Source organism: Arvicola amphibius, chromosome 12, assembly GCF_903992535.2.
Source record: "Arvicola amphibius chromosome 12, mArvAmp1.2, whole genome shotgun sequence".
Lineage (NCBI taxonomy): Eukaryota > Metazoa > Chordata > Mammalia > Rodentia > Cricetidae > Arvicola > Arvicola amphibius.
The window spans coordinates 80,253,752-80,280,408 of record NC_052058.2 but is presented as its reverse complement, the minus strand read 5'-3'; the positions used below and the strand labels follow the sequence as shown (position 1 = coordinate 80,280,408).

Genomic DNA, 26,657 nt, shown 5'->3' with positions numbered 1-26,657 from the left:
CTGGCTGCCTGGACATCACCCAAAGTTTCTCTGCAATGTTGGAGCACTCATCTTAATGCTATCTGCCTAGAATATTCTTCAGACATTTCAATGAAGCGAATTTTTTTGAAAAACTGGCCTGCATTTTTTGAGAAGGTTTGGCAGTCACTGTTTATTGTCTCCTGCTTGTCCAATTAGGACAGCATACTGTCAGCAGTTGAGACAAGGGCATTTTCTTGCTTTGTGGCTTACTTTTGCAACAAAAATGGTAAACTCTATGTGGAGTTTCTTTGATACCCATCATCTTTTTGGAAATAGATTGGTGCTGCTAGGAGCAGACATGTTTCATTGTCATAAAAAGGAAAAGAATATATGTTATTAAAACATTTTAAATGCTATTTCCTGTAGATCTCTGAAGTGAAGATGACCTGTCTATTTAAAATATATTTCTCTTTGACCTTTAAAACATACCTAATATGACAAGTTTGATTGTAGTAGGTGACTAATTGCTAAACTGCATTTCCTTATTATCAATTAATTGATCAATTTCTACATTACTTTGTGCCAGAAGCTGGCAGACCTGTATAGGATTAGATATGTGTTATGTATATGGATTATTCCTATTTCTGATTGCATCCTGTAACTGAATAAATAATAAAGTTAATTCTGTGTCATCTGGTAGAAACTTGGTGATTTCAATATGCAAAACAACTCTTTCTGCATATTGAGAATTGGTGTTAAGAGGTTCTTTAAAATTCTTAGAACCCTGAGAATAGCATGTAATTCTGACTTTTGGACAGAATCATAATGGCTTTGATCCACTTTACTTAAATTTTCTGATTTGTAACGTGCTGTTCTTGATCTCTTTGCAGTAGTGGCTCCGGCTATTGGTGTTTCCACACAATGTAAGGATCCAGTTAGTTGTCTTTATAAGTTGAATTCTCTAGTTTTTGAGATATTTTATGTTAATCTGTCTCAAAAATTACTATAATCTCTTTGCAAGTGTTCACTTTGCCCACAGCCTTGGCAGCGCCAGTGGATGCAGGGGTGATGTTCTGGACAGCGCCATGGCCGTCTCACCACAGCTTCCCAGAGGGGCTATCCACAGTCTTCTGGGTGGCAGTGATGGCATGGACTGTGGTCATGAGTCCTTCCACGATGCCAAAGTTGTCATGGATGACCTTGGCCAAGGGGGCCAAGCAGTTGGTGGCGCAGGAAGCATTGCTGACAATCTTGAGGGAATTGCCATACTTGTCATGGTTCACACCCATCACAAACATGGGGGCATCTGCAGAAGGGGTGGAGATAATGACCCTTTTGCCCCACCCTTCAAATGGGCTCCAGCCTTCTCCATGGTGGTGAAGACACCGGTCGACTCTACAATGGGCGTTGGCATCACCCCATTTGATGTTGGCGGGATATCGCTCCTGGAAGATGGTGATGGCCTTCCCATTGATGACAAGCTTCCCATTCTAAGCCTTAACTGTGCCTTTGAACTTGCCCATGGGTGGAGTCTTACTGGAACATGTAGACCATGTAGTTGAGGTGGATGAAAGGGTCATTGATAGCAACAACGTTCATTTTGCCAGAAGTGAAGGCAACCCTTGTAACCAGGCATCCAATACAGCCAAATCTGTTCACTCTGACCTTCACCATAGTATCTCTGGAATGAGGCTGGCACTGCACAAAAAGAAGTGGCTATCTCTAGAACAGGGAGGAGCAGAGAGCACCGGGGAGGGCATCAGTCCATATGTATAGAAACCGGGGCAGATATGCTTTGTTTCTGGATGCTAATACGAGAAATGTTGGACTTAAATCCAGAATAGCAGGAGTTACTTCCTTCTGAGCTAGTTAGAAGGGAGAGGATACCCTACTCGCCACTGTAGGAGTTGCTAGATGCATTTACAGAACTGAATAGTTATAATCAGTCAGAGCCTAATGACTTAGAGAACTATGAAGAGGAATCTTCCTTTCCCTCATTAATAATCATCAATGCTGAGAGACAGGGACATGATGTTGAGATTCAGAAGGAGCTAAAACGCTTGAAAAAGTTGGTAACCTCACCATCGTGGAGACCAGAAACTCTGGATCCAGGACACTTGCCAGAAGAGTAATTCTCTTCCTACCATAATAGCTAGTTTAGATCTGCCTACAGTACAAAGACCTCTGAAGGCAAAGCAGACACCTAACATTAGTAATGAATTTTCTTTACAAGTTTGTGATTTAAAGTTCTTGTCATACAGGTTTTTCCACTTGTTATGGTTAGAGTTATTTTAAGATATTTTATGGTATTTGTAGCGATTGTGAAATTTGATGTTTCTCTGTTTTATTTCTCAACTCATTTATCATCTGTGTACAACAGGTGCATTTAGACTGTTTTCAGATTCAGGTTAAGGCAAAATAATTCTGCTTTGAACATAGTTGTGCACATATCCGTATGGTATGATTGAGTGTCTTTTGTGTATAGGACCAAAAGTGGCATTTATGAGTCTTAGATTGCTGCCTAATTTTCTGAGAAATCACCATAGTGGTATCCAAAGTAGCTGTGCCAGTTTATACTTCCTATGGAGCTATGGAGGACTTTTTCTTGATCCCACATTTTCTTAAGCATAAATTTTCAGCAGTGTTTTTAATCTTGACCATTCTTACAGGGGTAAAATGGAATCTCAGAGTTTTTTAATTTGCATTTCTCTAATGGCTAAGGATATTGAGCATCTTTTAAATGTCCTTTAGTCATTTAGATTCATCTGTTGAAAGTTCTCTGTTTAGGTCTGTACCATATAATTTTATTGATTATTTGTTCTTTTGATGACCAATTTCTTGTGTTCTTTGTATGTTTTGGAGTGGATTAGTAAAGATCTTTTCCCATTCTATAGATTGATGTTTAATCTTGTTGATTATATCATTTGTTTTACATAAGATTCTCAGTTTCAAGAGATCTCATTTATTAATTGTTTCTTTCAATGTCTGCCACTAGGGCTGAGTTTGAGATGTGTCAATGCATTTTAGTGTACTTCCAACTTTTTCTTCTGTGAGGCTCAGTGTGATTAGTTTTAGGTTGAGGTCTTTGATCCATTTGGACTCGAGTTTTGTGCATAATGACAAATATAGATCTATATTTCATTCTTCTACATGTTAATATCCAGTTATTCCAGCATTATTAGTTTAATATGCTTTCTTTTTTCCATTTTCTATCAGCTAGACAGACTTACAATTTATATTTAAAGGAAGATAGTTTACAAAATTTTAATTAGGCATACAATGGCTAAAGCCTATAGATTGTAGGGTCTGAATTATATAGGCCCATATTCCTACATAGTCTGGTGATCATAGAATTATGAGTGACCTTCAAGACTCAATTTGCACCTTGACACAGAAGGTGATTGCCTAGCCTTTTGATATTAAAATTAATCAGATACCATCATAAACACGTGGTCGGGTTATACTAATGTCGTTTTGCTCCTTCTGTTGTAATTTAGAAGGTTGCCTGGAGAAGAGGTGTTTTTCAGTCCAAGTGGCAAAATGAGCATGGGCATGGATGTGACAAAATTGGCATAGATGTGACCTACATCAGTTCCATTGCTACCTAGGAAACAGAATGATAATGAAGTTCCCTCTCAGTTTACGTTTTGACATTACATCTGTTTGGATAATAAACATAGGTGATCTTCAGGATTTGAACAAATGCTGAGACTCTGACCTGATATTGTCATGTGAACTGTGCTTCATTTATTCCCACACCTCCACTCTGGTACGAGAAATGGTTTATATCTGGGATGGTCCCTAATGATACCCAAAGATACTCAATCATACTACAAGGAAATTTGTTCATCTCTGTTCATAGCAGTATTATTTGTAATATTTAGAACATAGAAATAACTTAGATGACCCACAACCAAAGAATGCATAAAGAAAATGCGGCACATTTACACATTAGACTACTTCTCAACTGTTAAAAACAATGATATCTTAAAATTTGCATACAAATAGATGGAACTAGCAAAAACCATCCTGAATGAGGTAACCCAGACCCAGAAAGATGAACATGATATATACTCACTCATAAGTGCATACTAACTGTAAAGCAAATGATATTGAGCCTATATTTCATGATTCTAGAGAAGCTAAGTAACAAGGTGAACCCTAAGAAAAACATACATAGATTAACCTGTAAAGGGTAAATAGACAATATCACCTGACAAAATTGGGAACATGGGAGAAGGGAGGGCAGAAAAAGAGGAGGAATGTAGAAGGGGAAAGCAGAAGACAACTTGGAGAAGGGTAGTCGAGATGGAGGAAGGACAGAAATGAGAGAAAGGAAAGAGATATTTTCATTGAGGGAGCCATTATGGGGCTCCCTGGCACTATAGAAATTATCAGGAATACACAAGGATGACCCCAGCTAAGACCCTAAGCAATAGAAGAGAGGGTACCTGAACTGACCTTGCCTTGTAGTCGGACTGAAGAATATCTTTTTTTTTCCAGACAGGGTTTCTCTGTGTAGCTTTGGTGACTGTCCTAGAAATAGCTCTTGTAGACCAGATTGGTTTTGAACTCATGAAGAAAGATCTGCTTGTCTCTGCCTCATGAGTGTTGGGTGCCACCACCACCAGAAAATATCTTAAATATAACATAGAACCATCATCCAGCAACTGATGAAAACAGACTCAGGGACTCACAGTGGAACAATGGGTTGAACTCCCAAAGTCCAGTTGAAGTGTGGGAGGAGTGAGAATATGAACAAAGAAGTCAAGACCATGATGGTGACACCCACTGAAATAGTTTACCTAAGCTAATGAGAGCTTACCAACTCCAGTCAGACAGTGAAGGATCTGGCATAGGTCCAAACTAGTCTATCTGAATGTGGGTAACAGTTTGTGTGGGTTGGGCAGACTGTGGGACCACTGGCACTTGCACCAGGATTTATCTCTACTGCTTGTACTAGGTTTTTGGGAACCTATTCTCTTTGGATGGATACTTTGTTCAGTCTTAGATATAGTAGGGAGGGCCTTGAGCCTTCCCCAAGGCAATGTCCCATACCATTTCTGAGAAATGGAGGAGATGAGATAGAGGGGTAGGTGGAGGGTGTGAGAGGAGGGGAGGGAGTGAGAATTGGGATTGGTATGTAAAATGAAAAAAGATTGTTTTTTATTAAAAAATAAAGTAAAAAAAGAAATGATCAAAATGACAGCAAGGATTATCAAAATGATAATTAATAGTATATCAATTCCAGTTGATTATCCCTCCATTTAAATCATGCATTATATACATGATTTAATTAATTGCACAGAGACCTAACTTTCTCTATTGTAATTGTACTTCCAGTTTTTTAAAGTGGAAAAAAACTGTCTCTTTTAACTAATTCCTGACTTAATGAATTCCCAATTTTCTCACCAAATCTGCTGCCACTGATGAATGAGATGTAAGATTTATTGCTGCTGTGTAGAACTGTAAAACCTGACTGAGTTTTAAGGTAGCTACCTAGTTTCGTAGCAGCCCAAGAAGGAAGTTCAGGGAAAACCCATGACCAAACTACTAGGGCCGTGACCTTGGCCATGTGTAGATATGTCCTATGCTAGTGGCAAATGGGACAGTATGTGAGAGGATCTCAGAGGAACAGATGGAGCAAAAGACATAATCAGGATATATTATGTGAAAAAAATGTTTTCAACATAAGGGGGGAGGACAATGTTTCAAGAATAACATAGGTAGAAGAAAATGATGACCAAACAAATTATCCTAATATTCTAATGGATTAGAAAAGATGAGATATAAACAAGACCATAGTTGAAAGGTGATTTTTTTTTTTGTTTTTCGAGACAGGGTTTCTCTGCAGCTTTTTTTTTTAGAAAGGTGATTCTTTAACAATGTATTTATAAATGCTTACAGCTACAGCAATCGTTTCCAGACTGAGTTTACACAGAATCTATGGAGGATGTTATAGTGAACTCAATTTCTCTCCAATAGATGTTTTTTTCTATGTAATATCTCTAGGATGAGCTCTTCAGTGTTAAATTTACATCTATAAACCTTGTCCGAATATACTGATGATTTTGGCCATGGAACCACTCTGAAGATCATCACTCTATTAGCTTAGACATTGTGTTTTTAAATTCCAGTTTCATCATGCTTTTAAAAGCTAACCTTTGCCCACTTTTAAATTTCACTAGACCTTTTTCATTAGTCCTTTAAATCTTTAACGAATACATTTTGAAGGTGCATCAAACTACCTTTGCATATTATCTCTCCAATCCACTTGCGATTAACACATGTCACGCTGTTGGACCCACTAATATGATAAGAAGGTTCACATTTGAACGTCACTTGTTCACCTGACCTATATGAATTCTTTTTCTCTTCTGTGGGTATGGCATTTTCAAACCTGGGTAACTCGTAACAATCAGTTTCTGAAAGAAAAAGAATATACCAGGTTTTATTTTCAGGAAATTCTAGGATATACAATATATAAAAGAATAGTTGGCTTCGTAGATATAATAAATACTACAGGTTTCTCATTGGATTTAGCTACATTAAATTGTTCTAAATTTTTAAAATAAATGAGGTGGAAATGACACTGGATACAGAATACTGATGTATATAATTCTTGAGATATTTTCACTTTTGCTTCAGTTTTTCTCCCATATGAAAATATGATATATTTCTACTTTTTAGGTTCACCAAATGTAAATTTAGTTTATATTTTATAATAATAATTATAGTTATTATTTCAAAATGTTAGAGCATATGTAGTTGTAACAGCTAAAACCATTACTGTAGTATTGAACATTTTGAACAGAATGTTCTGGAAGTCTGAGGATGCTGATAGCTCAGACTACATGAAGTGAAAATGAGTAACAGGGCTCAAAGATCAAACTATGTTTTACCAGTACTGTGTTTATCTGCCAGCATCCAGCAAAATCTTGTGATATGCTTGAATTACAGCTTACTTTTTTATTCATACCATATGTAACTTGAAGTACATAATCTATTACACAAATAATGAAAATAAAACTATACTTTTGCACTCTGGTGGCTTGGGCCACTTTCCTCCTACACATTTAATAAATTCTGGTCCATCAATTCCAAATCCTTCAAAACAACTGTATGTAACCTCTTCTCCATGCTGGTAACTGTCTCGTACATAAGGCACAAAACCATAATCGATTGAAGGTGGAGGTCCACAAGGAAGTCCTGAAAATGACACAGTGAGAGGAACAGAGTGAAATTATTCCAAATTGCACTAATTCGGAAACTTGCATTTATGTGTTAGGCCTATGTTTAGTAGTACTAGAGGGAAATGTTAGCAAGGAAGATGTGCCATCATAGCAGAGGTGGACAGTGTGTCTGAAGTCCACCTTCTTTTTCCTTGTATCTGTTAAACTTATTAAATACTGAGCAAGAACTTAACATAAACATTTCTGATAAAAGATGAGTGACAAAAGGAATTAAAAAAATAAAAATCTTGGGAAACATAGCATTTACTCTTGGGGGGAGACACTGAGGAGTTTAATAGCTGGTGACAAATTAAACAGTACAACTCACATGAGGAGTTGAAGTCAGTAGATATGCATCATATTTAAAAGGAGAAATGCAAGAGTAAAGGTAGATTTCAAAACAGCCAGTACAATTAACAAAAGCAGGATAGATTGAATTATGCAAGCATAAATTTATGGAAATATATATATATATATATATAAATGATTATATATGTCAATATAAATAATTCTTTCTTTGGTTTTGATGAGAGTAGATTATTGTTAAAAGACTTGTTCTAAAACCAGAATTGAATTTTCATGCTGCTCTCACCAACACAATGAGGTGGAGCACTCCACTTCCCCATGTGGCAGGTTACACCATGTTCTTCAGCCATTCTAAATCCATCATCACAAACATAGCTGAGTGTAGTGCCGTGTTTATAACTTCTGGACTCAGCTGTGTCTCTCCTTTCTTCTGATGGTCTGAATAATTTAATAGATCCATGGTCTATTTCAGGGGGCTGAGAACATGGAATTTTTGCTACATGAAGAACAGAAATTAAATAATGAAGCATAGATTCAAAAGTTTATGTTGGAAAATAAAAACTAATGGCTTCGATTATATCTCCACAGTTTTTGTTAAGCTCTATTTTTTCCAATATCCCCCATTAACTTGATTTCTCTTTGGTATTTAAATAAAGAATGTCATATAATAAATCATAGCTACTCACCAACACAGCGTGGTAATGACTGCCACCTTCCATCTCTACACACCATCTCTTCTGTGTTCTGTATTATGTAATTATCTTGACAAATAACAGATACTTTTTCTCCATCCAAGTATTTCACTGTGGTTTCCATCACTTTGGCATTTGGAATCTGTGGTGGAGGAGGGCAGGAATCTTTCTCTGCTTCCCCAAAAGTCAGAAAACAAGAGTGGCTGACTAAATATAGTATTGTAAATCAATGAAGCAATATTTTTATAAAATTGCAAATTAATTATGACCACATAATTGTTGGGGATTATTTTCAGGGTTGTTACTTTTGTTTATGCTGCATTTGATTAACTGAAGTCTTTGCCTGTCTAAAATACCTGATGGTCCTAATAAGGAGATGAACGGCCAATAGCAAGGCAGAAGCAAGAATAGGTAGGGCGGGCAGGCAGGTAGTATAAAAGGAGAAATTAGGAACACGAGGTGCAATGTGAGAAGAAGGAGAGGAGGGCATCAGGAGCTAGCCACCTAGCTACACAGTAATTCATGTAGAAAGAAGTAAAGTATGATATACAGAAATAGAGAAAGATAAAAATCTAGAGGCAAAAGGTATTCACGATAATTTAAGAAAATCTGACAAAAATCAAGCCAAACTAAGGCTAGACATTCATAACTAATAATGAACCTCTGTGTGATTTATTTGGGAGCTCAGTGGTGGGATCCTCAAAAAAACTAAAAGAAAAAAAATCACACAGCACATAACAATTATGTATATTTTATATTTTTCACCTTGTATAGTAATTTAATAACTATTCTTGTCTTCCTTTGAATTTTTCTCATTTATTTGTTTTTTAAATGTTTGCAGTATTTTTATAGAACTTATTTCAATTTATTCTAGCATTTATGATGTTTTAAATGAATTTATAAACTGAAATATATTAAATTAAGGTTACATGGAGATTTCTGTAGAACTTTGTGAGAATATCTTTGATGTAATAATTTGGATTAGGTTAGAAGTTTTGAGAGAGTGTACTGAAGAAAGTGATACTTACGTTTAGTTAGTATAGTAGTGACTTTTCTCATAGTTGTAACAAAATACCTGACAAAAGCAACTTTAGAAAGGAAGTAAAAAAGGATTTGGCTTAGCTCATTAAGAGGGAAGTCATGGCAGCTACAGTGTGGAACAGTTTGTCATACTGCATCTATAGTCAGGACATACAGAGATTCTAATGCAGATGTTTGGCTTCCTTTTCCTTTTTACTTATTCCAAGATCCTGACTATAAAATGGTGATGCCTACATTTGTTGTGAATCCTCCCACCTTAGCTCATCCAAATTAGAAATGGTCTCTCAGTCATGCTCAAAAGTGCTTTTCTTAAATGACTGTAGATTCTGGCAAGTAAACAATAAGTATTAATCATTACACTTTGATTAACAATTTGGCATTGACTCTTGGTCATGAGAGTATAGAGTATGTTCACAAATGGCTCAAGGTATGTTATTCAAAATGTCAACTCTTCTGAACTGGTTAGAGATGTGGAAACTGCTGTCATGCATCCAGGATAATGAGCAGTTAGCACTGGTATTGACACTATTTGAAAAGTTTTGTATAAGTCACTACAAAATAAAGACATTTCAGATTTATCTTTCAGACTCATAACATCATAGTTTGCTTTACTAGTGATTATTAATAATCATTTTTATTTTGCTTAAGTAGGGTGGAAGGACTAGAAGGAAATGAATGTTTGTGTAGTAAATATATTTTTCTACATTCTTTAAACAACTAGCTAGCAATACAGAAAAGAAAAAAATATCACCTTACTTCATACTAATCAAAATGAAATCAGACAGGATTAAAAATGAGAGACAACCACGGAATGGCATGTGCCCTCCATTACAATGTATACAATAGTTTTAATTTTGAAATCAAATACTTTCAGTGAATTTTAGTCTTTAAGAAATAGTTTAAGATATTGAGTGAGGCAGGCATTCTAGATAACAGTGATAAATACATATAGAGAAGCAAAACTAGTGAAATCAACTCATTGCCTATTTATTTGGAATTGGGGGTATCATATGAGTCAGAATTTTCTAAGTAAACAGGTTTATTGTTACCAGAATAAATAAATTGTTAAATTGATAGTACACATAACTGTACAGAATTGCATGGTGATTAAGCATAAGCATAGGAAGCAAACATTGCATTTATAGTGATAAAATGGTTAGATATAATGGAACTCTGTGAGTAAGGGACCATTAAGACAAGGAGGTAAGTTCCTGTTGATTAAGTTTGCTTGTATGCTTTAAACTACAGTTCACTAACAAAGGTGATAACAATCTCTAAATCATCTTATGTATTAAAAAGTATATTTCCAGGATGTCTGTTATGATACAGTATCTTCTTTCGTATATGACAGGGTATTTGAACCCATGAAATCTGAAAAGCATAGTCACTTATACAAGACCTTCATGATAGCAATACCAGCTGACATGTCAATGTGGATAAATAAAAACTTTACAAGCCCCTTCTTCTACATCAGAGGTTCACAACCTGTGTTTCAAGTTACCTTTCCATCAAGGTTGCTTAAGACCTTCAGAAAACACAAACCTTTATATTACAATTCATAACAGTATCAACATTACAGTTATGGAGTAGCCATAAAAGCAATTTTATGGTTAGAGTCAACACAACATGAGAAACTGCACTAATGGGTCTTAGCAATAGGAGGGTAGAGAACTACTGACCTAGGTGAAGAGTTACAGGCAATTAATGTCTATCTAGAATCAATTTTCTCCACGGCTGGGTGAGCCAACAAAATTCTTAGTCCTAATCACATATTCATAGGGAAAACAATAAAGAGATTCATCAGCCTGAATTCATATATACAAGTTATATATATATATATATATCCACATTTATATATGTGTGCATGTGTATATATGTATATTACATATATGTGTGTGTGTTTTTGTGTGGAGAAAGAATCACAAATTGAACAGGAAGTACAAGGTCACAGGAGGTGTTAGAGTGGAAGTGGAGAGGTAAAAATGATAAAAGATACAGGATTTACATAGGAAATTCTGAAGAACAATTACTGTTTTTTAAGAACTCAAGGCTACAATTATCACAGGTGAGAAAAGACTGGAATAACTACTAGAAGACAGTGCAAACAAGAGCTTACTTGTACAGTTTGGTTCAGGAACCCATCTTCCATTGATGCAGATTGACTGTTTATCCTCCTTCTTTTCTTCACATTTGTAACTCATGCTAAAATTATGATTAAATTCATTCTTATTGGTATAAAGTGCTTTCACATCAATTGATACTGGTGCTTTACACTTCTCCAGTTGATCTGTAGCTATGTGAAAATAATTTCAGGAAAAAATAAAAACAATTACAAGAAGTGAGATAGTTGTAATATTAAAATAACTACAGAGTCAATGTACATGGTACTATGATTTATACCTATAAATTGTGCCAATTAAAATGCTAAGGTCACCATACAGAGTGGTCTATGGTGCTAGAACTAGATCTAATTCCAAGTTTGCTACCTCTCAGAAACAGTGTTTCAATAAGAGATTTGGGTACTAAGCAAATACAACAGCATAGGAAATCATTGTCTCAGATGCTCTACGTAGGAAATAATTATGACATGACAAGCTTTGACCCCCTACTTGAAAGCTGTGAAATGTTCACATCTGTTACTTCCTTCTTATCTTAATATTAGTCCATAATGTTAAAAATATTAAAATAAAAACATGAGCTGATAGATTCTAATAGGTTGGTTAGTTTGAATTACCTTTTTTGATATATGTGTTATTAGAAGAGAATATCTAAGATATATTGTGTATAAAACAATTATTTGAGAGCTAGATTTGTATAAGATATTAGATGCTTGTAGTCACCATCTCTTTCTTTTTTATTCTCTTCATAAGAGTCTAGAAGAAGTTATTTCCTAAACTAAATCATCCTATAATAAAACAATACTATGTCATAAGAATAAAACTGTTTGGCTCTGTTATGACTTAAGTAAGGGTTATATATACACCTTTTAATATATTGTTTGCTATAATTACCAACTTAAGATGAGAGTCCTTTTTGAATTTGAGAAAATTTCAGTATAAGTACTGGGTAATATTTGTTAGTAATTTGAAATGAAGAATGAAATGTTTATGGATTAGAGTAAGTAAATGTAAGTTATTAGCCAAAGTTCTATAATTTTCTTTTAAAACAATACTTAAAATATTTACCAGAGTACTTAAAAAACTCAAAACACCTGAGAATTAATCCCTTACTTAAGATTGGTTCATAGGAAGACAAAAAATTGCTGTAAAGGGAAATGAAGACAGACCAATCATTGGGGGAGGGGAGGGAATGGTGACTCTGTGATTGATTTGTATCATAAAAATCTCTTATTTGTTAAGAGAAAGCTACAAACATGTAGAAGACTAAGAATGTATATTGGAAGAATAAAATGTTTATACTGTAAGCTTACTACTGTTGTATCACAGCTTGCAATAACTGAGGGGGTCATATGAAGGTCACTATAGGCAGACTAACCATCAGAACAAAATCTCAGAAATCTGAAGAAATGATAAAATATAATTTTGTAACAGAATATATTCCTGATATGTCTGAATTTTATGCTATATGAATGCATTTGTTATAGTTTTAAAACAATTGTGTGAATGTTTTAAAGTACTGAAGATATAGATATAAAAATATTTTTTAGCAAAAATATAATGATTCATTGTAAAACCATTGATTTATATAGCAAACTGTTTTTGAGTTGATTGGTATTCTGTGTATAGAGAACATAATCACTAAACAACACAGGTATAAATGTCCTTTCCAAAGGAGCTCCATGTTTCTCTGGCATTAACCAACACTTAAAGTTCAAATGAAGAGTAAATATTGGGTATCAAGGATATTCTGAAGTAATGATTTAGGAACACTCTACGTAAAATCTCAGTTTCAGAGAAAAGTAAATGTAGGCACCAAGAAGCTTTTAGCTACTCATTAAATGTTCAGTCACCAAAATAATGTGGAGGGTAATTACAGAGTGACATCACCAATGGAATAATGTTGTCTACCTAACCCCAAGAGCTCTCTCTCTCTCTCTCTCTCTCTCTCTCTCTCTATATATATATATATATATATATATATATATATATATATATATATAGACAATGAGAGGACCTATGGCCCCACCTTAATCACAATGGCTTTAGCTTGCAACATGAGAAATAGACAGAAGCATAATAAAAGTTCTGGGAGAGGAAAGTTTGTTATGGGAGAGTATGAAATGGGTGCTCTACAAACCTGATTTCTTAGCTGTCCATGATATAAAAGGAAAGTGCCATATAACAGCAATGCTATTTTGTAACATTATCATATCTTCTTGGGTATTATTAGTTACATTTTACTTACATGAAAATTTATAACTAGCAACTGGATTTAACCTAGGATAAATAGCCATTTATAGATAATATTAATTTTCATTCATTGATAAACACAAATAAGATTATAAATAATAAAAGTTTGGATACATATTGTTTAAGACTAGATTGTTCTAAGAAGATTTCTAACTAAAAGTATATATGTAAATATCACCGTCACCAAAATATTACACTTTATGAAGTATCAATTTGAGGCACATAATCTTACCAAAACACTGGGGAAGCTGGGTCCACTTTCCACTAATGCATGAAACTGAACCATGTCCAATCATTGTGAAATTTTCTGTGCAGTTGAACTCCACTGATTCTCCATGATAGTAGGGAGGGACAAAAAGCTGCACAAAGCCATGCTCAAGTTTAGGAATATCTGTACATGTTCTCTTCTCCTCTGTAGATAGATGTTTCACAAATGTGTATTTATTATTAAGACATCACATGAAATGCAAAACAGTGTCTAAGTATTAGTATTTTCATTACCGACACACGTTGGCAAAGTTGTCCAATTTCCATCCATGCACTGGATTTTATTGGGTCCCTTCAGTAGAAATCTAGGCTTGCAATCATATTTCACCACTTCACCATGGCTGTACTGTTCTTTCTTTGTTCCCATCAATTCCCCATTGAGAAGTTCAGGAGGTTGATCACATGATCTCACTTGATCTATTGCAGAATATTGTATACATCTAAATAAAAATGCTCATCTTGCAATTTAAAAATCTAGTTAATGAAAAATCTTCTAAGAATTTATTCACCATATCACTTTTTATAACATTTTCTTAAATCAATTTTATAAATATTAGGTTCACATTTCACTGTTTTAACGTGTCTATTGAATATCATTGAAGCATATTAAAGTGGTACAATTTTTGGTAAACCTGATACATTGAAAGTGCATGAAAACCAGTCAGCAATTGTAGTTTTTGACAATTATAGTGATTCTTCTCACTCAATATTTTTAACATACAGTTATCCATTTGTAAAAAATATTCACACTGTAGAAGGCATCTGATTAATGCATTTTATTTTTTGAATAAATGATATTGAATTAAACAAAATCTGTTGTGATACAGTTTAGACATTCTCTATGCAATGTGAAGATAATGCTTAATATTCCAGTATTAATGGAAATACAGACAAAATGAGAGATATCTTTGTACTCTAAGCTATCATATCTACATGTTTAAACACATTGGTAACAAATTTTAAGTTAGCCTGGAACTAGCCATGTAAATAACTGTGTATTAGTCACACAACACACAGCTTGATCATTGTTGTCTATGAATATGCTAAAAATTGTAGATACAATGTAAGACTGGGAGATATTATGAGAAGAAAACTAAACCTCTGATTTTCATTCACCAAATGTAAAACAGATACTGACCTTTACATGTTGGAAAACTAGGAGACCATCCAAAGTAGTAACATTGCACTGAATCTGGTCCAACTCTGCGTCCCCGTCGGCAAAAAATTTTCAACATATCTCCAACTTTATATTTGTCTTTATTGGGACTGACAGCCAAGTGTTGGTCTAGGAAGGGAATACTGCATTCTCTTTCTTAAAAAGTAAAATAATTAGAGTACATATTTAATCAACAAATAATTTTATCTCTCTCCTGTATATTCTCAGAGTAACATTAGAAACTCTCCTCTTTGTGAAAAATGCTCATATTGCATATTATAGCTCCTCTGAATTCATATCAAATTTTGAGAAATGTATGTTGCTATAATATATTAAAGAATTGAATAATTAACTTATTTTTACTAGATCTGGAAATCAGCAAAGCATTATTAATGTTAAATTCAGAACTGTCCTATTCTTACCATATAGAATCATTTTTTCTTTTTTGAAATTAAGGTTATATAGTAAGTTTATGACATATTCAAAATATATTTCAGTTTAATACACTTGAGATAGTAGAACAAGTAAAATAATTTCTTTATTAATTTTTCTTTTTTATTGATTTTATTGAGATATACATTTTTCTCTGCTCCTCACCTTGCCTTTCCCCTCCCCTTTAGCCCTCCCCCATGGTCCCCATGCTCTCAATCTACTCAGGAGATCTTGTCTTTTCCACTTCTCATGTATATTAGATCCATGCATATCTCTTTTAGGGTTCTCATTGTTTTCTAGGTTCTCTGTGATTGTGATTTGTAAGCTAATTTTCTTTGCCTTATGTTTAAAAACCACTTATGAATAAGTACATATGATAATTGTCTTTCTGGGTCTGGGTTACAGAAAACAGTCTGCTATTGGCATAAAAACAGACAGGAGGACCAATGAAACTAAATTAAAAGACCCAAATATTAATCCACACACCTATGATCACCTAATTTTTGACAAAGAAACAAAAAATATAAAATGAAAAAAGAAATCATATTTAAGAAATGGTACTGACGTACCTGGATATTAACATGTAGAAGAAAGAAAATAGATCCATATCTGTCAACATGCACAAAACTCAAGCACAAATGGGTCAAAGACCTCAACATAAAGCTGGACACACTGAACCTTATAGAACAAAAAGTGGGAAGTACACTTGAACGCATTAGCACAGGAGACCACTTCCTAAATATAAACCCAGTAGCAAAGACACTGAGAGAAACAATTAATAAATGGGACTTCCTGTAATTAAAAAGCTCCTGTAAAGCAAAGGACACAGTCAACAAGACAAAACGGCAGCCTACAGAATAGGTAAAATAATTTCTAATGTATCTGAAGTTAGAAAAATAAAATTAGTATATTTAAAAATAAAAAACCATAAGAAATATGTACAAAACCATAACATTAGTTGAGTATTTAAATATTTATGACCCACTAAGTTATTTTGTTGTATTTTCAATTTTTATTATTAACTGTTAATCATTCTGACTCAAATTAAGAATATGAAACATTCTCCATTACAATAAATTTTTTAAAAAAATGTTGACACTGTTAACTGTTAGAAACATTTTTGAGTACCAGTCCATCCATCTGGAGGGGTAAGTGTATCCCCACCTGGCTGGCCGGACACCCTTGGAAGGGAGCATAGTCACCCTCCAATCCCCTAAACTCTCTGGCCATTCAGTGGGGCTTCACCCTGGCTACTGGCTTTTTCTATGTACCCACCCCTGCTTGCCCCCGCACCCTTTTCCATCTGCGGAGTCCTAGGATCCCCTAACTCAGCCTGATTTAGGGCTGAGGGTCTGGGGACACAGTGGTGAGTGCAAGGCTACAAGGGTTTCTTTGTTCCACTCAGCCGGCGTCTACCAAGCCTGCCGTTTTGTCTGAGAGGTCCTTCCTCAGCAAGTGGCCCTGATCCAGTACCAGTAGATCCATCTGGAGGGATCCACCACCACAGCCTACTTCAGGGTGGAGAGGATCTGAGAGCTAACTCCAGTGCTGAGGAGACCTAAGAGAGGGCAGACCAAGAAAAACACCCAAGTACACCGTTAACCACAACAAAGATCAGACCAAGCTGCCAAGACTCTCCTAACAGCATTTGAAGGAAGAGATAGGCAGGCGCCCATGCAAGAATTCCTCTAACAATCTGAAAAGCAACATGATAACACCAGAATCCAGTGAATATACAACAGGAAGACTTGAACACACTAATCCAGAAGAAGTAGAAGAAATAGACTTTAAACGTAACATCATGAAAGTGATAGAGACCATTAAACAGGATGTGAAAAACTTCTTTAAAGATATGGATGAGAAGACTAACAAAAAGAAGAAATTAATAAATCCCTAAAAGATATCCAAGAAAACCAAGAAAAAGCAACCAAACAAGTAATGGAAACAGTTCAAGACTTGAAAACTGAAATGGAGGCAATGAAGAAAACACAAACCACGAGATGGCAGGATATGGAAAATCTGGGTAAATGAATATAAACTACAGAGAAATGTATAACCAACAGAATAGAAAAGATAGAAGAAAGAATCTCACATGCTGAAGATACAATAGAAGAAATAAATGCACTGATCAAAGAAAACAGCAAATCCAATAAATTCTTAACACAAAACATCCAGGAAATCTAGGACACCGAGAAACGTCCAAACCTAAGAATAATAGGGATAGAAGAAGGGGAATTACAGCTCAAAGGCCCAGAAAATATATTCAACTAAATTATAGAAGAAAACTTTCCCAACCTAAAGATGGATATTCCTATGAAGGTACAAGAAGCATACAGAACACTGAATAGACTGGACCAAAAAAAAGTCCCTTTGCCATATAATAATCAAAATACAAAACATACAGTATAAAGAAAGAATATTAAGAGCTGCAAAAGAAAAAGGTCAAGTAACATATAAAGCTAAACCTATCAGAATTACACCTGACTTCTCAATGGAAACCATGAAAGCCAGAAGGTCTTGGATAGATGTGCTGCAGAAACTAAGAGACCATGGATAAAAATCCAGATTGCTATGCCCAGCCAAGCTTTCTTTCACCATCAAAGGAGAAAAAAAGATATTCCAGGATAAAAACAAATTTAAACAACACATAGCCACAAACCCAACCTTACAGAAAGTACTAGAAGGAAAATCACAACCCAAGGGAGCCAACAACACCCACAATAACTCAAACATCTAACAGACCTCCACCAGCACAATTCAAAGAAGGCAAACACACAAACTCTACCACCAAAAAAAATAATCGGAGTTAACAATCACTGGTCATTAATATCACTTAATATCAATGGACTCAATTCACCTATAAAAAGGCACAGGTTAATAGAATGGATATGAAAACATGGTCCAACATTCTGCTGTTTACAAGAAACACACCTCGACAAAAAAGACAGACATTACCTCAGAGTAAAGGGTTGGGAAAAGGATTTTTCAAGTAAATGGTCCTAAAAAACAAGTGGGTGTGGCCATATTAATTTCTAACAAATATGACTTCAAACTAAAACCAATCAGAAGAGATGGAGATGGACACTTTATACTCATAACAGGAACAATTCATCAGGATGAAGTCTCAATCCTGAATATCTATACCCCTAATATAAAAGTACCCACATATGTAAAAGAAACATTACTAGAACTCAAAGCACAAATCAAACCCCACACACTAATAATAAGAGACTTAAACACTCCTCTCTCACCAATGGACAGGTCAACCAGACAGAAACTTAGCAGAGAAATAAGAGAACTAACAGAGGTAATGGATCAAATGGACTTAACAGACATCTATAGAACATTCCACCCAAATAGCAAAGAATATACCATCTTCTCAGCATCTCATGGAACCTTCTCAAAAACTGATCATTGTACTCAGTAAAAAAGCAAACTTCCATAGATAGAAAAAAATTTAGTAACCACCTGTGTCTTATCGGATCACCATGGAATAAAGTTGGAATTTACGAATATTTCTACCCCCAGAAAGCCTACAAACTCATGGAAAGTGAACAGTCAACTACTGAACCATACCTGGGTCAGGGAAAAAATAAAGAAAGAAATTAAAGTCTTCCTTGAATGCAACAAAAATAAACACAACCATACCCAAACCTATGGGACATGACAAAAGCAGGGCTAAGAGGAAAGTCCATAGTACTGAGTGCCAACACTAAAGAAACGGGGAAAGCTCACATTGGAGACTTAACAGCACAGCTGGAAGCTCTAGAAAAAGAAGATGCAGACTCACCCAGGAGGAGTAGAAGACTGGAAATAATCAAACTGAGGGCTGAAATCAACAAAATAGAAATACAGAAAACAATCGAAAAAATCAAAGAAACAAAGAGCTGGTTCTTTGAGAAAATCAACAAGATTGAAAAACCCCTACCCAAACAAATAAAAAGGCAGAGAGAGAACACACAAATTAACAACGTCAGAAATGAATAGGGGGACATAACAACAGACACTGAAGAAATTCAGAGAATCATTAGGTCTTACTACAAAGGCCTATATGCCATGAAGTTGGAAAATCTAAAAGAAATGGACTTGTTTGTAGATAAATACCATATACCATAATTGAATCAAGACTAGGTGAACAATCTAAATAGACCTATAGGTCATGAGGAAATAGAAGCTGTCATAAAAACCTCCCAACCAAATAAAAGGCCAGGATCAGATGGTTTGATGCAGAATTTTACCAGAACTTCCAAGAAGAGCTGATACCTATAGTCCTTAATGTATTTCACATAATATAAACAGAAAAGTCATTGCCAAACTCTTTTTATGAAGCTACAATTACCCTGATACCAAAACCACACAAAGACTCAACCAAGAAAGATAATTACAGATCAATCTAGCTCATGAACATTGATGCAAAATCCTCAATAAAATACTGGCAAACCAAATCCAAGAACACATCAAAAAATTATCCAATATGATCAAGTAGGCTTCATCCCAGAGATACAGGGCTGGTTCAACACATGAAAATCTATCAATGTAAGTCATCATATAAATAAACTGAAAGGAAAAAAACATCATTTCTTTGATGCTGAAAAAGCATTTGACAAAATTCAACAACCCTTTATGATAAAGGTCTTGGAGATGTTAGGGATATAAGGATCATACCTAAATATAATAAAAGCAATATACAGCAAGTCAACAGCTAATATCAAATTAAATGGAAACTCAAAGCCATTCCACTAAATTCAGGAACAAGACAAGGCTGTCCACTCTCACCATATCGCTTCAACATAGTGCTTGAAGTTCTAGCGAGAGCAATAAGACAACATAAGTAGATCAAGGGGATTTGAATTGGAAAGGAAGAAGTTAAACTTTTGTTATTTGCAGATGATATGATACATCTGCACATCAATGACCCCAAAAACTCTACCAAAGAACTCCTACAGCTGATAAATACCTTCACTGATATGGAAGGGTACAAGATCAACTAAAAAAAATCAGTAGCCCTCCTATACATAAAAGATAGAGAAGCAGAGAGGGAAATCATAGAAAATTCATTTTTCATGACAGCCACAAATAGCATAAAGTATCTTGGGGTAACACTAACCAAGAAAGTGAAAGATCTATTTGACAAGAACCTTAAGGCTTTGAAAAAAGAAATTGAAGAGGACACCAGAAAATGGTAGGATCTCACTTGCTCTTGGATGGGTAGAATCAACATAGTAAATATGGCAATTCGACCAAAAGCAATTTATAAATTCAATACAATCCCTATCAAAATCCCAACAAAATTGTTCACAGACCTTGAGAGATCAATGATCAACTTTATATGGAAAAACAAATGACCCAGGATAGCCCAAAACAATCCTATACAATAAAGGAATTTCCAGAGGCCTTACCATCCCTGACTTCAAACTCTATTACAGAGCTACAGCAATGAAAACCACTTGGTATTAGCATATAAACAGAGACATCGACCAATGGAATCGAATCGAAGACCCAGATATTAACCCACAAACCTATGAACACCTGATTTTTGACAAAAGAGATGAAACTATACAATGGAAGAAAGAAAGCATCTTCAACAAATGTTGCTGGCATAACTGGATGTCAACTGTAGAAGAATAAAAATAGATCCATATCTATCACTATGCACAAAATTCAAGTCCAAATGGATTAAAGACCTCAATATAAATCCAGCCATACTGAACCTGATAAAAGAGAAAGTGGGAAATAGACTGCAACACAGGGGCACAGGAGGCCACTTCCTATGTATAACCCCAGTAGCACAGACAATGAGAGCAACAATGAATAAATGGTACCTCCTGAAACTGAGAAGCTTCTGTAAAGCAAAAGACACTGTCATTAAGACAAAAGGCATCCCCTTGAATGGGAATAGATCTTCACAACCCCACATCAGACAAAGATCTGATCTCTAAAATATACAACTCAAGAAACTAGACATTAAAATTCTAAATAACCCAATTAAAATGGGGTACAGACCTGAACATATAATTCTCAACAGAAGTTCAAATGGCTAAAAGACACTTAAGGCCATGTTCAACTTCCTTAGTGATCAGGGAAATGCAAATCAAAACAACTTTGAGATACCACTTACACCTGTCAGAATGGCTAGAATCAAAAACACAATGATAGCCTATGCTGGAAAGGATGTAGAGTAAGGGGAACACTCATCCATTGCTGGTGGAAATGCAAACTTGTACAACCACTTTGGAAATCAGTATTGCAGTTTCTCAGAAAATTGGCAGTCAACCTACCTCAGGATCCAGCAATTCCACTCTTGGGTATATAGTCGAAAGATGCTCAATCATACTACAAAGACATTTGCTCAATTATGTTTATAGCAGTATTATTTGTAATAGCCAGAACCTGGAAACAACCTAGATGCCCCTCAATGGAAGAGTGGATAACGAAAGTGTGGAATATATGCACTCAGAGGTAAAAAAACAATAACATCTTGAATATTGCTTGCAAATGGATCGAAATAGAAAACACTGTACTCAGTGAGATAACCCAGACCCCAAAAGATGACTATGGTATGTACTCACTCATTAGTGGATTCTAGCCATAAAAAAAGGACATTGAGCCTCTCGTTCACAAGTTTAGAGAATCCAAATAACAAGGTGAACCCAAAGAAACACATATATAGATCCTCCTGGAAATTGTAAACAAACAGGATTGCCAGGAAAAAGTTGGGAGCATGGAGGTGGGTTGGAGCTGGGATTGGTGAAGGGGAAAGGGGAGAGAGGGAGGGAGAAGGGTGAAGGGAAAGACTGGGGAGAGCTGGGGGGAGTGGGAGGGTGGAGATGGAGGAAGGGCGGATATAGGAGCAGGGAAGAAGATATCTACATTAAGGGAGCTATTTTAGGGTTGGCAAGAGACTTCGCTCTGGAAGGTATCCCAGGTGTTCATGGGGAGGTCTCCAGCTAGGTCCTTGGGCAGCAGAGGAGAGAGTGCCTGAACTGTCCTTGCCCCACTATCACACTGATGATTATGTTGAATATCACCATAGTATCTTCATCCGGCGATGGATGGAGATAGAGACAGAGACCCTCATCAGAGCAATGGACTGAGCTCCCAAGGTCCAGTTGAAGAGCAGAAGGAGGGAGAAGATGACCAAGGAAGTCAGGACCATGAGGGGTTGTTCTACCCACTGAGATAGTGTGCCTTATCTAATGTGAGCTCACCAAATCCAGCTGGACCAGGACTGAATGAGCATGTGATCAAACCGGACTCTCTGAATGTGGCTGCCAATGGGGGCAGACTTAGAAGCCATTGATAATGGCACTTGGACCTGTTTCTACTGCATGTACTGGCTTTTTGAGACCCTAGTCTATTTGGATGCGCATCTTCCTAGGCCTGGATGTAGTGGGGAGGGTCTTGGACTTCCCACAGAGCAGGGTACCCTGCCCTCTCTTAAGGAGGGAGAGGGAGGGAGGAGAGGAAGTGGGGAAGTGGAAAGGGAATGGGAGGAGAGGAAGAAGTATAAATTTTTGAATGGAAAAATAAAAAAAGAAAATGACATTTTGCTTTCAAAATGAGAATTAAAAATGTCTTAATTCTACAAGCTGACATCCAGTTATGCCAGCACCATTTGGTAAAGATGCTTTCTTTCTTCCATTGTATACTTTTAGCTCCTTTGTCGAAAATCAGGTGTTCATAGGTTTGTGGATAAATATCTGGGTCTTCGATTTGATTCCATTGGTCAACATCCCTGTTTTTGTGCCAATACTAAGCTGTTTTCATTACTGTAGCTCTGTAATAGAGTGTAAAGTCAGGGATAGTAATGCCTCCAGAAGTACTTTTATTGTATAGGATTGTTTTGGCTACCCTGGGTTTTTTGTTTTTCCATATAAAATTGATTACTGTTCTCTCAAGGTCTGTAAAGAATTTTGTTGGGATTTTGATGGGGATTGCATTGAATCTATAGATTGCTTTTGGTAGAATTGCCATTTTTACTATATTGATCCTCCCAATCCAAGAGCAATGTAGTGAGGAGCTGTAGGCAGACCTGCTTTTTAGCCTACTTGGCTAGCTTTACACCCGAAATAATTACACGGAAACTGTATTCATTTAAATACTGCTTGGCCCATTAGTTCTAGCCTCTTATTGACTAATTCTTACATTTTGCTTTAACACATATTTAGTAATCTGTGTAGCACCACGAGGGGTGGCTTACCTGAGAGATCTAAACCTGCGTCTGTCTTGGAAAGGAGAGGCATGGCAACTGTCTGAGCCATCTGCCTCACTTCCTTCTTCCTCTTCTGTCTCCTCCACCCACCTATGTTCTAACCTATTAGGCCAAGTAGTTTCTTTATTAATTAACCAATGGAATCATCAGATAGATAGAAGACACACCTACATCAGAGCAAGGGAAATCCTTCCATTTTCTGGTGTCCTCTTCAATTTCTTTCTTCAAAGACTTAAAGTTCTTGTCAAATAGATCTTTCACATTCTAGGTTAGAGTTACCCCAAGATACTTTATACTATTTGTGGCTATCATGAAAGGTGATGTTTCTCTGATTCCACTCTCTGCTTCTTTATCCTTTGTGTATAGGAGGGCAACTGATTTTTGGAGGTGATCTTGTATCCTGAAAGTAGATCCATTTCTAGAACCATGCACAAAACTCAAGTCCAAATGGATTAAAGACCTCAATATTAATCTGACTACACTGAATCTGATAGAAGAGAATGTGGGAAGTAGTCTCCAACACATGGGCACAGGAGACCACTTCCTATGTAGAACCCCAGTAGCACAGACAATAAGAGCAACAATGAATAAATGGGACCTTCTGAAATTGAGAAGCTTCTGTAAAGCAAAGGACACTGCCATTAAGATAAAAAGGCAATCTACTGACTGGGAGAAAATCTTCACCAACCCCACATCAGACAAAGGTCTGATCTCCAAAATATATAAAGAACTCAAGAAACTAGACTTTAAAATGCTAATTAGCCCAATTAAAAATGGGGCATTGAACTGAACAGAGAATTCTCAACAGAAGTTCGAATGGCCAAAAGACACTTAAGGTCATGCTCAACCTCCTTAGTGATTAGGGAAATGCAAATCAAAACAACTCTAAGATACTATCTTACACCTGTCAGAATGGCTAAAATCAAAAACACCTATGCTGGAGAAGATGTAGAGTAAGGGGAACACTCATCCATTGTTGATGGAAATGCAAACTTGAGTGATCACTTTGGAAATCAGTGTGGCGGTTTCTCAGGAAACTGGGAGTTAACCTACCCCAGGACCCAGCAATTCCACTCTTGGGAATATACTCAAGAGATGCCCAATCATACTACAAAAACATTTTTCCAACTATGTTCATAGCAGCACTATTTGTAATAGCCAGAACCTGGAAACAACCTAGATGCCCCTCAATAGAAGAATGGATAAAGAAGGTGTAGCACATATACACTTTAGAGTTCTACTCAGCGGTAAAAAACAATGACATCTTGAATTTTGCATGCAAATAAATGGAAATAGAAAACACTTTACTGAGTGAGGTAACCCAGACCCCAAAAGAGGAATATGGTATGTACTCACTCATAAGTGGATTCTAGCTGTAAATAAAGGACATTGAGCCTATAATTTGTGATCCTAGAGAAGCTAAATAAGAAGGTGAACCCAAAGAAAAACATTGTTATCTTCCTGGATATTGGAAATTGACAAAATTGCCAGTCAGGGGTTGGGAGCACGGGGGTGGGAGTGAGGTGGGGATAAGGGGAGGTGGGGAGAGAAGGGAGAAAGAGAGGATGGGGAGAGCTTGAGGGAATGGGATGGTTGGGATGGAGGAGGTGTGGATGTGGGAGCAGGGAAGTATATATCTTAATTACTGGAGCCATTTTAGGGTTGGCAAGAGACTTGACTCTAGAGGGGTTCCCAGATATCCAAGGAGATGTCCCCAGCTTGTTCCTTGTACATCAGAGGAAAGGGTACCTGAACTGGCCTTGTTCTATAGCCACACTGATGATTATCTTGCATATTACCATAGAACCTTCATCTGGCGATGGATGGAGATAGAGACAGAGACCCACATTGGAGCACTGGAATGAGCTCCCAAGGTCCTAATGAGGAGCAGAAGGAGGGAGAACGTGATCAAGGAAGTCAGGACCGCGAGGGCTGCGTTCACCCACTGAGATGGTGGGACAGATCTAATGAGAGATCACCAAGGCCCGTTATAATGGGACTGATGGAGCATGTGATCAAACTGGACTCTTTGAATGTGGCTGACAGTGGAGGCTAACTGAGAAGCCAAGGACAATGGCACTGGGTTTTGATTCTACTGCATGGACGGGCTCTGTGTGAGCCTTTTCAGTTTGAATGCTCACTTTCCTGGACCTGGGGGGATTTGGGAGGACCTTGGACTTCCCATATTGTAGGGAACCCTGACTGATCTTTGGCCTGGAGAGGGAGGGAGTACGGGTGTGGTTAGAGGGGAGGGGAGGGAAGTGGGAGGAGGGAAGGATATGGAAATTTTTAATAAAAAATAAAAAAATAAATATTAATTAAAAAAGAAACAACCCCCCCAAAATGTCTTAATTCCAAAATAAAAAATAAAAGAAACAATTTATTTCTGTTTGAAGTCTCGCATTTTTACTACTTTACAAAATTAAAGATTGCAGTTTTAAAAGCAGGGTTGTACAGAAAAGAAAACTCCAACTTTCAAAAATTAAGTGTTAATACACACTACTAGCAACAAAAGTGAAAATTGTGCTTAAAAAGAAATATCTAAAACAAATAACCAACATCATTGGCACTGGTGATAGAACACACAAGAATGGTACATATTAGAGTGTCTGGAAATATTCTCCAAATAATTCCTTTCTTTTAATATTGAGGTTTTTTTTTTTAGATCATCTGGGAAGAATCAACCTTTATAAGACTCACAGTTATTAAAAGTCTGGGGTCACTCAGATATTCACAATAACCATGAATAAATTTTAATAAAAAGAGGATTTTTCTTTATTTACAGGTTTCCAGGGATTTAGCACCAGGCCTACACAATATCTATGGGAATTTATTGTGTGATAGTTCATCCAAGATTAAAATATCCTATCCTGCAAAGAAACTCCTCTAGGAGGAAGGTAAAGAACTCTAAACAGCTTTAATAAGTCCCTGAAACTGACCAGATTCAGTAGGCCCTTTATGCCCAAGAAAACAAGTTGATAAGTCATT

General features: G+C 36.2%; 1 protein-coding gene across 3 annotated transcripts in view; it reads right to left on the bottom strand.

Annotated features, from left to right (window-relative positions):
- LOC119827261 (complement factor H-like) overlaps positions 1-26,657 on the bottom strand; it is a 90,680-nt gene that overhangs the window by 14,414 nt on the left and 49,609 nt on the right. For 2 of the 3 annotated variants that reach the window (XM_038348733.2, XM_038348731.2), the window contains 8 exons: positions 15,008-15,181; positions 14,104-14,286; positions 13,835-14,014; positions 11,349-11,525; positions 8,186-8,365; positions 7,786-7,995; positions 6,997-7,170; positions 6,210-6,386 (listed from right to left, as the gene is read on the bottom strand). In XM_038348733.2, coding sequence (XP_038204661.1) covers positions 6,210-6,386; positions 6,997-7,170; positions 7,786-7,995; positions 8,186-8,365; positions 11,349-11,525; positions 13,835-14,014; positions 14,104-14,286; positions 15,008-15,181 — 1,455 coding nt within the window. The remainder of the gene's footprint in view (positions 1-6,209; positions 6,387-6,996; positions 7,171-7,785; positions 7,996-8,185; positions 8,366-11,348; positions 11,526-13,834; positions 14,015-14,103; positions 14,287-15,007; positions 15,182-26,657) is intronic. The other variant, XM_038348732.2, reaches the window with a different exon arrangement.